Here is a 15260-nt window from a genome sequence, read left to right as displayed (position 1 = left end):
GCATGAAACGTACACCAGTGCCTGGAAGGTTATTGACATATATGGGTTGCAGTGTGTATCACCAACTACAAATATAACAAAAACCCATGGCTGCCAAGAGTACCACTACTCAGTGTAAAAACATTGGCAGACCAAATCAAAAGCCTTCACACCTTGAGTTTTGACTTAAGGTTGCCAAATGGGGCTAGCAAAATCGGGTTCCCTCCTATTAGACTTATAGGTTCCAGTATTAGCGGGAGGGAAAACCTCCTTTTGGCCCAGACACTAGGGAGAATCTCTCTCTAAATAAGAGAGTTGTTAAGAGAGTGTCAGAGCCCTTCAACACGAAGGACGTGGTTAGATATTTTGGGTGTAGGGCTTCTGGGAATGTTTATAGTAAAGCAAAGTGGAAGTGCTATCATAGGAGGTGAAATAATGCAAGAAAATAGATAAGACAGGGTGTGAACATTTTTCCAGTCACTGGCCAGTATTCAGGGCCGGCTTTAACACTAGTGGTGCCCTGTGCGACAATGTTTGTTGGTGCCCCACCAATGACCACCTCTGCTATAAATTCCTTCACTATAATAGTGCCTCTCAAGTCTCCATAACCACTCTCTCTCAGATTAATTTAGTTTTATAGCACCACTCATACCAGTGTAAGGTGTCAGAGCACTTTACATCACACACACATTGCACAGAGACAATCATATGTGTGTAAATCAGTGTATAGCAAATGTTACATCGGACAGGACTACAAGGTGTAGTGTAGGAGTGACATGTCATCGATACTGGTAGGCAATATAGATTAAGAGCCCTTATTCTGGTAAAGCACACATTCAGAAATTAAAACATAACATCATTGTTAAGGTTTCTATTTAATAATAGGAATTGTTTTCTACCAAAATGAACCCTTTTGGCAAGGTTAGGATAATGAAAGACTGGGTAAAAAAAACATCTATCTTGCAGTTTGCATGTGGCTTTTTGATGACAGTTAACAGCTAAATGTTCTATATTAGGATTTCGACTTACAAATGACAAGTAACAAAATGAGCTCTCATACAGAAGCAATAACCCACTGACCTATTTACAATACATGCACTTTGTTATCTGCATGGTACACGTTCTTAGCAGCAGGCATTTTAACCATCTGCACTACCTTAGGATGAGTCAAAACGTCCACTAGACAAACCTCGAGTCTCTTTCCACGAAGACGATTCATCACTGAAGTTATCTTGACATTTTAATTGAAGCCTGATAATTCCTGAAGGTCAGGAAAGGGGCAGCAGGTGCTTTTAAAATGAGAATATACTTTCAAAAATGACACCCTGACCCCAAGTCAGCACCTGGTGCGGTGGCACCGATCACACCGCCCTTGAGCCGGCCCTGCCAGTATACACAGGTTCACGCTGGCACCTCACCACCATCTCTCCAGAACATTCCTGAACTTTGGAATACAACACCAGAAGAAAGAAGAACTTGTTACAAGAAAAGGACTAAAGGACCCCTAAATGCTGGCACCAAGAAATCAACCTGTTCTCTAACCTGTCCATCCTAATTTCACATGAAAAGTAGAGGGGCTCTTGGGCGCAGTTGACCACAGAGGACTGAATCCTGTAGGATCCCAACCTGGAAAGAGGCAAGGTGCCTATGATACAACTACTTCAGAACAGGTGGCTGTTGTTAAAGGTGGATGATTTGAACTCCCTAAGATGCGAGCTGCAGGAAATTAAGTGCTCAATCTTCAAGTTAGTCGAAAGGATTGATAAACTTCTGAAAATTCAGTCTAATGTAATTGCCAATTGCAAATGTACCTGTGGGGTGGGGTTGGGAAATCATTGTTAAGGAATTCCTGCTCACATATAAAGCAGATTGATATATGTAAGCCCGTAAGGTCACTTGCACGGGAGTCATATTCTTCAAACACCAACCACTAGTACTGTTGCTATTAATCAAGTCTCAACCCCTATTAATAGGACCACACAGGGCTTTAAGTCTCCGAGGAGTGCTTTATGTATGCACCAGCACTCGAACAATAATAATCCACTTGCGAACACCAACAGACTACTTGCTCACCCATCTCGGCTGTGGGCTTCTGTCAGTTAGCCGATGGATTGCGTTACAGATAGGACTGGATCAGCTCATTCTAACAGGCACTTAAAACCACTTTTCTTCCCCTAATTGATCCAGTAATTCTGAGCGACTCTGACATTAGTTCTGGAAGGGTAGTTTAGCTGACCCCAGTTACAACTTGAGCCTGAGTCCCTAAACAACAAGGTCACACACTGGAGAAGGTCCAAACGTAATTGTCTGTCACTAATATAATCTGACATTGTGTATGCTAGACGTTGTTGTCACCAGGGTTCCACAATATAAGATGACATTCTCGTGATATTGAACAATAAAGTACTGGTTGATGGACTAATCAACCTTGAACTACGCACTTCCCAATTAGAAGGGTCCTCCCACGCTCCCATCAGATTGAGATTGAATCCGCCAATTAATTGTGATGGGTTCAACAACCTGGGGGTTTCCAACAAATATAGACCCAATATATTAGGGAAAAGCATGGAAATGGATGTGTCCACCTTAAATCTAAATGACTGACCAGGCCAAAGCATTGACAGACCCCTGCTGCTTGAGTGCGAAGGGAATAAAACCATTGATCGAGTGAGTTTACTGGTTGATTGATTGATTGATTGATTGAGTGTGAAAGTGCTGCTTTTATGAGATCGGGAGTGGGTGACCAAGGGGGCTGGAATGGGATTGCGTACAGGACATTTGAGGGGTTGAGCAAAATATAAGCGACATCCCACAAAAAGCAGACCCCCTACAAATGTAGGCCTTTCTGTGATGTCTTCGAATTGGCAGGCATAAAATCTAAATTATGCGATACTGAGTGGGGCTCTTACATAGGTGAATTCTATATTTGAGCATTTTAAGAGAGATTCATAATGTGGAAGCCAGACCACCTAGGAAATTTAGATGGGTTGTAGGATATCTGATTCTTGTAACAAATGTGTTCCCTGCGTACATACAATATTGAAGGTTGACTCAGTAGATTTAATGGGAATCAGTTTTAAGATTCCCCCATGGCTGAAAATAGTTCTATCCAAGGCATATGTGAGATCAGCGTCTGCTAATACTGACTCATCTGTCCCGGTACTTCTTGATGAGCTTATTCAATTGCATCAAAAGCAGGCCCAAGTCATTGTGACTGGAGATTTTAATAACCCTATTGAACCTTCAACATATATTAGTGCTTTGACTGAGATAGAGGACCTTTGACGGGCAAACCATTGAGTCACTTCTTCAATATAGCTCTCCAGTTAGCCTAAATTGTTGTGTGGCCAGGGCCTAAGAGCTGGTAACGGCCATACTGCATAAATATTTTAAACATTACCTGTACGTGAAGCCTGGCTGCATTTGTGCCAGGCTACCTGAGAGTTAATCACAGGCTAATTTAGTGACTTTTTATGGTTAATCCTGACAAAGATTGTGGCTGATGCTTGAGAAGTGCACACACACCAATCAACCAATTACCCAATTTCTCACAGTTATGCATTGTAGGTCCTAGGGAAATTATTAGTTTTTTTGTGTGTACTAGACCATTACCTCTCTTTTATTATCTTACAGTAGGCTCTGTTATTGACTTACTTTTGGTACACCCACCTCAATATGAGGCGGGTGAATTTACGGCTTGGGAGAGAGTATACTCCGTTTGTAATGCCAAGTTCTAAATCAGGGCCTGTCACCATATCAGCACAACTTTTTAAGACAGCTAATTAATATTGTGCAACACTGAGTCATAATTATAGAATACATTTATATTGGGAGTGTTCATTGGAGGTCATTCAAGAAATTATTACTTTCTTTATATATTTATATTTTTCAGAAGGAACAATGCTATAATGCGTTGTATGTAATATAATGCACTACAATTTTATGCATTGTAGCTAAATTCTTCAAGATACACATTTACATGTTGACATTCTGTACCTATGTCTATACATTTATATATATATATCTTTAGCAACTATTGCACTGCAGAAGGCTAAACATTACACACACAATGTTTTTAATATAATACATTAAAAAAAACAAAGATAGACATAGAAAAGACACACAAAAACCGTCCTTGGGCTCCATCACACGTGCACACTAATACCACATCTTAATACCACTTGAAGAATAATGATACTAGGCGTGATAAGATGATTTGCACTAAAACATTTCTGGAAGCCTATGAAAAAATGGTAGGTGCTCTAAAAAGATTCTCAGTTGTGTGAAAGCATATGGATAAACTAGTAAGGCAAGTAGTTGACTCAAGCCAGATTTAATAAATACGACAACTGTGGCATTGTTAATAAAAGCACTGCACTGCACTTTGTTGATCATACTCTGTTTATACATATTTAGGTAGGGATTGGAGGAGACCTGTGTGGGTCATAGAATTAAGATTCGGACTAACTCCATTGGGAAACATCCAAGGAAAGCATTTTATGGGAACCAAATGCACAGCACTTTAATATGAAGAGCAAATTTGTACTTCGCTCTTCCAGGTGGATTAGTATTTCGGGATTAGATGTAATAATGAATGTAATATTGAAGGAAGAAGAGATCTTAAATGTTATAAATTAGATTAATATGTACACTATTAGGTGATTTGGTATGATAAAGGACGGGAATGCACTGCACTTTATAAACAGCAACTTGTCTAGTTTGAAGTTTTGGCATTATCATGTTTTCTAAGGATGAAATTCTAAAATGCTTAATGTACTTTAAAAAAAAAAAAGAAGTATTTGATCTCACGAGCTTTAAGCAATTATATTCAATGTGAAATTCATTTTTGAATGATGTAAGGTTCTTACAATAATTCTGCTCATTGGAACAATATATCCTATAGATGTGACGTAGGACTTATGTCTACTAGGTCTCTATCGAATATATTAGACTTAATTGTGAGTGCCAGCTAGCTCAGAGGTCACTAGAAACTTTCTCAACTTCACAAGAAGGGATTTAGTTTCTGACAACCGCATAAACATGACAACTTTGTTTCCCCAAGATATAACTGATCTTCAGAGTCGTGGAAACAATAAATAGATATTTTACTCAGTTATTCGTGCATGCTTTGTTTCATCAGAGGTGCAGAGAAATAGTTAGACGGGCGTTTTCAATAAAAGAGTATTTATAGAACAGTCTTCTTTCCCATGCAGAAGAAATGAACTGCTACAATCGTAATACTGGTTGCAAAGTATAAAGCGTACAGTAAGAAGAGTATTATGAAATAATACTGTAAAAGCATGGTATGTTTCCTAGACCATGGACAAATACATACATAAATAACAAAGGCTAAAAAGTACTCAACTGGTGCTTCTAAAATACGCCTACCCCAATGTACCTAACCTAAGTCTAGTAAGAGGGAAGAAGTAAGCGAGGTATAGCATAAATTTAGTATTCTTTACCAAGAATCTATCCAAGATTTCTCTTATGGTCTAATCAGCTCCGTACCTTGGTTTAGAATGAAGGAGGTCTGGTATCTCTCTGTCTCCGGACTCGATTTCCCAACAACCCGCAAGGGTAGCTTGGAAACACTGGAGCTGGATTTCTCGGCAGGAGAGAAGACACCGTCTCTCTCAGTGCATCTGCTGGAGGGTCGCCTTCCTTCGGCACTTGCTGTAGCAGGATGCGTCGGGCAAGTAGATAGTCGAACAGCTCTAAACCACTGTGTGCTTGCTATAGCAAGTGTGGGCATATTTATACCTTTTAGGTGCCAAGATTGACGTAAAGGTGGACATAATAACGTCATCAAAGAGTCTCAATTCTTTGAAAACTCCATGAGTTCTCCGACAAGTCAGTATTCAATCAAGGGGAAGTCCCTAGCTGCTGAAACCGAGTTTTCCAAGAAATCATTGTGGATTTTCGGAACTAGTGGAAGTAGCCCTGCCGTATTTGGACTGCATGAGCTATGTCTAAATATGGTTATGATTTCTATGCCTATATAAGGATATGGTGATTTATACCTATATAAGGGCATGAATCGTGAAAATTACACTAGGATCCTAAAATGCTATACAACACTAGGTAGTATTACAGCACCATCACAGGGCCATTACAAGCTTTTGCATCTGAAATGGGGAATAACATGTCAAAAATCAGCCTTATCATGTAGAGTTCCTGTTTTTTTCAAATTCAGTTTCGTTTTCAGAATATTTCTATTTGCTTTTTTGCAAGGGATTACATTGTTAGAAATATCGGCCTATTTGTAATCTCGATCAAAAAAGAGATTACCAACCCACTTGTATAGGACCCCCTATCAGTGGTGGCTTGTAGTAAAAGGTGGTGGGTAGGGGGGTTAGAAAGAAAAAAAGACTTACTTGCTTGTCACCTCAGCCTCCTCTTTCTCCTCAATGTTCTGCTGGCTCCAGGCAGCCCCGAGGCTTCCCTAAGCCAATCATGACGTTGATGTCACCATGCCAGCAGCCTCATGATTGGTCTGAGCGCCGTGGTTCGGCGCTCTGATGGGGGCTGTGCATGTTCTCCACCCAGGCTGTGCATTAAAGCCCGGTGGACAACATGCAAAGTGCACATGACGGTTTGGCTATCTCAAGACAGATGGCCAAACCGTCATGCGTATTTCATGAGGCAGCAACCATTCCTCCACACTGGACGTCACGGGACCCCGCAACCGACTCACCCTAACCTGGCTGGAAGATAATAAAAATAAAATGATGATAACTTCTGGTATTATCATTATACTTTTCCTTTTACAGTGTTCCGAGAACAGTGGGGCAACACTCCTCCGCCTTTTGCGGAGGAGCTGCCACTGCCCCCTATATCGGACACACTTCACTTATATGCTGAATAACATTTATTGCTTGTCAGAAATATACTAGAAAGCATGTCAAATGAAAGTGTGTTGATGCAAACAAGCTCTAATTCCGTGCTCCAGTATTCTATTACCCATCAGCGTGCTCTGATGACCAGTCCATTTCTCTACATAGGACTTGAGCCTGAATAGAATTTGCATAGGATCTCTGAAGTGCAGCAACACTACATAAAAAAAACTCTAAAATAAAATAAAACTAGACCAATGCATATGCAAGGGATCAATTTCATTGAGATGTCATAGAAAAAGCTACCACTGAATTGCATTTAAACTAGTAACTCACCGACAATATATTTTTCATCGTAATCACAAAAACGTTGTAGGCAATCAACCAGTCCCAGTAGAACAGAATGCTGCGGATTGGCTTGAGCAAAAGATCACCGCCGAAGAGCAGGAAATAGAAGCAGGCCACCAAGTAGCCCATACAAAATATGCTGATCCGGGTTGTTCCAGTGATGAAGATGATGGTTAACACAAACCAGAAGAGGTAACTGAATATGATCACTTTACACATATCCAAATAAGACCTGTTAAAAAAAGAGAGAAAGACACATAGGTGAGGTAATTGAATGACGGCGTCCTCAGGCAGGAGGTCTGAACATTTGGTGAATGCTATTGAGGCAAAGGAGCAGGTGCTTAGTGTGGCACTAAAATGAGAGCAGGCAAATGCAATCTGATTTGCGCATGAGCATGTGCTAAAAAAATATATATAAATTTTACGAATGTCCTTGCCACAACACTATCAAAGGTACATGTCTCCGCGCATCTCAGCCTCACCGGATGGCAAGAATGATTTGAAAGTGACATTTTTTGATGGCCAAGCTCCAGCCGGCTCCACCGTCAGAAACACCCTGCTGGGGGACATCCGCAAGAGAACCACCATTGCCAATGGAATGGAAGGCCTGCCGTACCACGGCTAGCTTTCCGAGTGAGTCTCTTTTTACAAGATATTGCGGTGCCTTACAGGGGAAAGACAACAGCAATGTCCTACACACATTGGGAGAAAACTTTAAGCGTGTCAAGGACATTGCTTTTTTATTTTTCAGAAGTTTGGCCCTGGAAAAACAAAAACTTCTGTATAGTTCGCCATGGCATGGCGGGTTGGTTGGTCCTGACCAATTTTGTGGAAGGTGCTTCCGTAGGTGGGAGCATTTTTTGTATAAAACAATCCTCACTGAACTTGCAGGGACCTTACAAATGAAAAGATAGCCTTTGATAGTGCGTGGAGGCCTCTAACTTCCACTTTGTATACCTTTTAAGCATGCACTTGTGCTAACCAATGACTATGAGCATCTCTTGTACTGTTTCTGGCAGTACGCTTGAGTTTAATGGATATGTAAGAGGTCACCACAGCAATCGGAGAGTAATGGATGCAAACCCAAAGTCCCTTACCCCATCTTGCAATGCCAGTCCCATAACGTGCACGTACTCGAAAATTGAATTAGTCTCCACCAATGGCTGTCCTTAAAGATCCCTGCATGAGCAGTGAGGGTTTGTGCCATTTACTTGCAGAGGGTGTGGCTCGAGTGGGGTAAATCATGAATGCAGCTGACTGCTCGGGAGTGTGGTGGTTTTGAATACAGGACTTGAGCGTTTTAGCTTGAATTGACAAATTGACAAATATGTACGGTGCAAGAATGTGCTGTGAGGACTTGTTAACTCGACTGTAAGATTGCCCATAATGGAGCTGTATTGGATATGTTGGGATCTGATGCATTTTCCTGCAGAAAAGAATCAGTTAAAGAACAACAACCATGGCTATATGCTATGGCTATATGCTGCCACCCTCAGAGATGCTATGTTGTAATCTTAGCGCCAAGACGCCCACGGGCAAACGTATGCGCTTTATAAATTGTATTAATAAATAAATAAATAAATAAATAAATAAATAAACTACATCATCACCCTGGGGATATAATAGACTTTGTTGCTCCTGACCAGTCATTCTTTACAAGACACATTTGTGGAGTTCCTGCCCACATCATTATCTTATGTCCTTAACATTTTTGTCTGCAGGCGCACACCTATACATTTTTGCAATGTCAAACTGAACAGTAAGGCCATCATTAAAAGTCAGGTGGAGCAGAATCGCCTCATGAAATCCCACTCCACCATTCCTGATAGGTTGGTTTTCCCACGCCCATTTTTTCCAGGTGTGGGAGAAGCCGACCCGAGTTTTCCAGGAGGTCAATTCTACATGGTAAAATCTCCTGAGGCTTTACCTGAAGCAGTTGGCCAGTCTCATTGCCTGTGTTCTTTCTGGCAAGGGATCACAGGGGGGATGCATAACTTTAACACCTGCTTTGGGAATGTTCTTAAATTTTTTGACTGAAAAAATTGTTTCATGTGGTAATTCCCCATTCCATGGTACTGAGGCAGACTTACCTCACGGTAGCCTATGCCCCCAGTACTGTGCAATTCAGAATGAGGGCCAAGGTAAGCCGTCTGCACTTGTGAGTTTATCAGGTAAACTGTCTGAGACATGTTAAAGTAACTGAGCTTTCCTGTTATGAGGAAATGTACCTCCCAAGCCAAGAAAGCCAGCCACGCGCAGATCTTTTCAAGAACTGGACTACAGTTTCCTATTTTAATGCAGTGCTTGCGTTGGCTGATGTCCATGTTTGTAAAGCAATGAAAATATTTTTGTGTCTTCAGTATGGAGTGTTGTATAAACATTTCATACGTTGGCAAAGTAGCAGATTTCTGAGCTGGTGTATTGTGCAGAAGACACTAACTGCAGTCAGATCATGTGCATTTGAGTAGATAATCACTGACGTTTTAATGTGAGAGTTCATGCTGAAAAAACATTATGCTAAAGAGGCTCCTTGGCACTTCCGCTGGCCCAGCTGTCTGCTGCCATGCCGTGCCCAGCGCTATGCGTACGCGTCTGGAGCGGGGCCCAGGAACGGCGTTGCCTGGCTGAGTGGTGCTGACAGTGTGACACGGGTTGAGTCACAGGGGGAGGGGTGCATGGAAGGCACAGAATGTCAACACAAGAAAAGAGAGACCCAATGCAAGTGGGACTGAACCAGTGAAAGTTCTCCTGTACCATGTGGCCCACAGTCCCTTCTGGTGCAACTGCCAACTGATTTACACCACTAATGAGAGCACCACAAGCAACATCCCCCAACCACCCACATGCCAGCTTTTCATGAAGAAAATATTGCTGAGAAAATGCAAGTGTTTTAGCAAAACAACAAATTGGATAGGCAACAGGGACAAACACATCTTTTCCATGTGAATCAATCTAATAACAACTGACATGTCCTACCAAGCTAGCAGTGATAGCACAGCACATTCACCTTGTTCAAAATAGAGGCTTGAACAAATGGAAGCGGCGGATATTGCTGTGTTTAGCATTATGAAGATCTGGGGGAGATTCCAGAAGGGACACATAGCACAGTGCAATCACGACACAGACATTTGTATGCACACTCTCGTGTGCTATGAACAAATTGTATTTGAAAAGACAAGGATACAAAGCGAACCTAAAATGCTCCTTTCAAGTATTATTTGTAAACATCATTTCCTTAATAGACTGTTCGTGACGTCACAGATGACCTCATAGATGTTCTTTAAAATGGCATCATCAATTGTACTGCTGACTGAAACACATTTGATAACCTCTACAGAACATAGAACTGCGTCACCAAGAAACAGAGGAAACCTACCGCTATGTCACCTCAAGTTCAGAAGAGAAATAACGCCCAATCAGCTCAGTGAGTATGCTGAAAACATACTCAGGGAATGAAATGACCCCCTGGCCCTTCATGCCCCTTCTTAGCATGTCTTTCTTAACACTCTTTATTTGTAATTAATAAAGCTAGGAATTTCTACGGGTTAAGTTGAAGTTCCTCCCAACGCTAACATACACCAATAAATCCCCTGGGCGAAGACAATTCAATGCAATCCTTGATTTATGTTTTGAAACTCAAAAAAGTCCACATAAAATAAAACATAGAAACAAGTGTAAAGCGGAATAATACCGAGCATTAAAAGTTGATCAGATCATTTATACACATAACCTCGTTTTCATTTAGCAGCAACCTGAATGCAAGTTAATGTAAGTTCATAGAGCATATACAAAATTAAAAGACATATGTGCAAATTACTTTCTTTTCTTGTGGTGCCGCAGCAACCTAAATGCATATTTAGGGCTAATACACCACTGGATTCGAATTGAATTTCCTCAATAACATTTCATCTTAGTCCCAAAACCCAAATGCCAACAATTGGGTTCACTATAAGCCAGTATTAATAGGTCAACTGGATCTACTACAGGGTCAATTTGTGAATCTGGAAAATGCTTTTTTAAAACACGGTTACCACTGATTTCCTTATGAAAAAGGTAGTTCATGTCAATGCCTAAAAGAGAGAGTGGGCTCTCCTCCATTGTGAAACCTAAAATTTGGGGTCACCGGTAACTTCTAATAGGTGTCCAGCCTTCTCTTGACTGGAAGGCACTGCGAATGCAGCGATGCTGCTCCCACTCTGACAGTATAAAGACTCTGCAGCTGCCCTGAAGGCTCCTATGCGACAGGTATAGACCTATGCAGATACACTCCACCTGGAGTTTGTCGTTACCTGCAGTGGATAAAGTCGGGAACAGGATTGTGTTGGCTGAAGGATGCCGCATCGAGATTCATGCATATCTCTACGTTGTCTCCGGCCATGATACGGACCGCAGCCAGATTCTCGTCTTCAAAGGTCTGTCTTTGTAGGGACGCAAATAGAAGCAACATGAAATCATCTGCCAAAGGGAAGGAATGACTACATTAGGTTGAAGCATACAGGAATAACAAGAGAAAGAAACAAGATTCCAGAAGGTTCTTGGCAATATTCACAAATGAGTATAGGTCAAGCACTTAAAATGAAAAATTCCAGTCTGAAAGACATATTTGTTTCAGCAAATGAAACAAATCAGTATTTGAAGAAGCTAACTGTAAATATGGGACATGCTTGGACAGAAGTAATGCTTATGCCTTCCTGAACCAGGGTCAACTAACCCTCTTTTTATGGGAACAGGTCCTGTGCTGGATTTCTTCTACACGTTTCACAATTGAAAAAAGTGAGTCATACATGAACAATGAAGTAAAAAATCATGCAATATTAATAGTTATAGACTTGTTTTATGGCCAGGTGGGTCTGAATGTATTGTTGATTTTCTTTATATCATCACAAACATTGACAGCGCAAGCACAAGAGCATGCAGTCTCCAAAACATTGACGAGCACTTATTCAGTGCTTAAAAAATGCAAAAATAACCTTAAACCTTTAACTTTATACCTAGTTATTGAGACTTCAGACCAAAATTACTGCAGTAAAAACGTGGCCAACATAAAAGGCAACTACATACAAAAATCAACTCAGGAACACACAGGTATCACAGACTGAAGTGACACCTCCGTGGGTTAATACCACTGTGCTGGGAATGTGGGACAAACAGATAAGGCTGGGTGTGCGGACAAATTAAGTGCAGATGCCTTCTGCTCTCTGCCTCTGTTGCTCCATCTTTTCATCTCACCAGCTACCTCTGCTTCTATCCAGAGTGACGCCTATGATGCTGAGGACTCCATCTCTGCAACCTCATTAAGAGCACAGAATACACTTTTATCTGAGTTGACTCGCCTCCCTTTTTAATATATTATACAAGTTTAATATAAAAAAGTATTGTTAGACCTGACATCATTGGCTTGAGTCTCTCCTCCATTTTTTCTGTTTGCCTCCACTGTTTTTCGATGTTTTGCTGGTATATGCTTTGGGCGCGGTGGCACTGCTGATCAGTGCCACAGCGCAAGTGCTCCCTACGTTAAATTGATGTATCTATTGTATCCATGTTTGGCTTATTTGGTTTACTGTCAGTCCCTAGTCTAGCGCACCAGGAGTGCCGGGGCTTGTAAATACAAATGCCGCTCGTGGGCTTGCAGCACGTGTTGTGCCACCCACAGGAGCGGCCTCATAAAAGAATGTCTACGGGTCAGTCATTGCGAGACCCACGTGCAGCCTAGGGCTGTAACGCGGACTGTGCAAGTATACCTACTTGCCAGCCCCTCAAACCTTCCCTTGACTTCATGTTAGTCACCCCTATGGTAGGCCCGCGGGCAGGGTGCATTGTAAGTATAAGGTAGGACACGCCTGACCAAGTTGGCATGTCCTAATAGTGAATTACAGCCATCTTCGTTCTTCACTATTGCAAGGTAGCCTGCTCTCCATTAGTTAGAATGGGCCGCCGGGATTATTAATGCTATGATCCTAGCTGGCTCGGGGAGCATGGTGCAATGTCGAGTTTGGTATCCCTGAACTCGGGGTTTAATTACGCATCCGTTGGTGTGGATGGTTTTTGGACTCTGGGTTCGAAAATAGCACTTTTAGAAAGTGTCTATTTTCTTGTCTAACCATATCTGGTTTCTGCTGGTCTTGCGTGTGTGTGACAGGAGCTGGGTGGCTCCACAGGTCTGGATGAGTCAGTGTGGGATGAGTGGGACATTTGCGTTGAGAGTAGGGGGAGAGTAGTTGTTGATAGCCTGCCCTGCCTGGTACAATGCTGGCTCCACCTCCTGCCAAGCGGCTGATGGCTCTGTGCCTGCCATGGACGATCCTAGCCCCACCTCCTGCCAGGAGGCCGATAGCTCTGCTCCTGCCAGTGTCAATGCTGGCTCCACCTCCTGCTGGGCGTCTGAGGACCCAGCCCTGCTCAGTGAATACGCCAGGTACTTCTGCCTGGCTCCACCCACAACAGACCCAGGATGTTGGGAAAGTCCCCGGCATGGACAAAGGGATCAAAGCCGAAAAGGGGTATAAGAGAAGGACCCCTGAACTAAGAAATCAGATCACTTCTGACAAGGAACCCTGTAACCAAGGACAAGAGGCCTGCTGATCTGAGGACTTGCCTACCCCTTCTGCCAGTGTGCTGTTTGCTGGATGGAATCCTGCAGTGCTTCTTTATTTTTGCCAAGGAACCAGGAGAGAGGAACTGTGTGTGTACTCTCACGCTTGCTAAGAAAATCTCCAAGGACTGGAAGAGTGCCAGTCTCCTGCTGAAGTCACAGGGCTAAAAGACTTCATCTGCTTAAAGTGCTATTTTCTGGAACCTGTGAATCCAGCACCTCTGAAAGAACCAGCAATCTCGACGCCGACGGACGTCGCCGAATCCAGCTCGACGTAGTGGGTAACGGCCCCAGTGTCCCGCTTCCTCGACGACCGGCCGCCGGGCCTGATCGACGCCAGCAGCAACGCCAGTGAGTAGTGAGTTCGGCTCCAGCTCCAAGGGACCTCGTGTCTGCACCGCTGCTGATCGCATCGCCCTCGTGCCCTCTCGACGCCGTGAGCGCTGCTCACACTTTGCAACCGCATCATCGACAACGACGCCTGCTGAGGCCTGATCGACACCGAAGACGCGACGCCGGATTGCTCGACGCCGCTGATCATCGTGTGCTTCCTTTTCCTAAGGTACTGTGTTGTTGGGGGTCCGTGTGACTCCAGGCTCGACGTAGCGCTCCTCGCGGTCGACGCCGAACCTTTGGATTAACTTTGCCTCTACGTCGTGTAGCCCCCATGTGGGTTACCTTGTTGCTAAGAACTGTGTTGCCAAGAAGAAGATTTGCTTTGATACTAAAGACTTTTGTGCTAAAGAAGAAACTACCTTTGAACTATCCCTTTTCCCTTCCCAGAGTATTTATTAAGATTGTGTACATTTTTGTCGTTATTTGGTCTTGTGCTAAGCCTTATATAAAAATACTTATTTTTATAATACTACTGTGTCGTGTCCATTTGTAGTGTATTCACTTTGTTACTGTATGTGGTCATAAATGCTTAACACACAGCCTCTGAGATAAGCCTGTCTGCTCTGCCAAGCTACCGAGGGGGTGAGCAGGGGTTATCAAAGGGTGTGATCCCCTTGCCCTGACTAGAAAAGGTGTGTCCCTATTTGTCAGAAGTGTATACCTCTGCCAACTAGAGACAGCCGGTTCTAACATTGGATGCAGTGGTGAGGATTTGGACCTTGCATTTATGACCCATGTGCAGTGATTAGTGTGCGCTACGTAGTGAAAGCAGACCATAGCGCAGTCACAATCTAATTGGGAAGGATCCTATTTTTGGTTCCCCGCTTTTCTGAAACTTGATTTTTTTAGACACTGCCAGTTTTGACCATGAGTGACACCGGAGTCACTATCCCTGTTGTTGTTGTGGAGAAATTCGACAGAGCGAAGATAAACGACTACGGCTTGAAGGAGCTGAAATCCTTTTGCAAGCAGTTGAAAGTGCCTACCAAGGGCTGCAAAAACAAAACGGAATATCACAAAGCTTTGGAGGCCTGGTTGGAGTCCAGAGATCCCACTGATCCGGTGGTGGTGCGGCCAGTGGAAGGGGATGAGGAGGCGCCAGCGAATGGGCC

The 15260-nt window shown here is 42.9% G+C and overlaps 1 protein-coding gene across 1 annotated transcript in view; it reads right to left on the bottom strand.

Annotated features, from left to right (window-relative positions):
- PIEZO2 (piezo type mechanosensitive ion channel component 2) overlaps positions 1–15260 on the bottom strand; it is a 1150823-nt gene that overhangs the window by 279964 nt on the left and 855599 nt on the right. The window contains exons 25-26 of the mRNA XM_086964934.1: positions 11450–11615; positions 7149–7392 (exon numbers count right to left, since the gene is read on the bottom strand). Coding sequence (XP_086821060.1) covers positions 7149–7392; positions 11450–11615 — 410 coding nt within the window. The remainder of the gene's footprint in view (positions 1–7148; positions 7393–11449; positions 11616–15260) is intronic.

This window comes from Lissotriton vulgaris, chromosome 4_1, assembly GCF_964263255.1.
Source record: "Lissotriton vulgaris chromosome 4_1, aLisVul1.2, whole genome shotgun sequence".
Classification (NCBI taxonomy): Eukaryota; Metazoa; Chordata; class Amphibia; order Caudata; family Salamandridae; genus Lissotriton; species Lissotriton vulgaris.
Note: the sequence above shows the minus strand (reverse complement) of the source record. Positions and strands in the feature narration are given on the sequence as shown.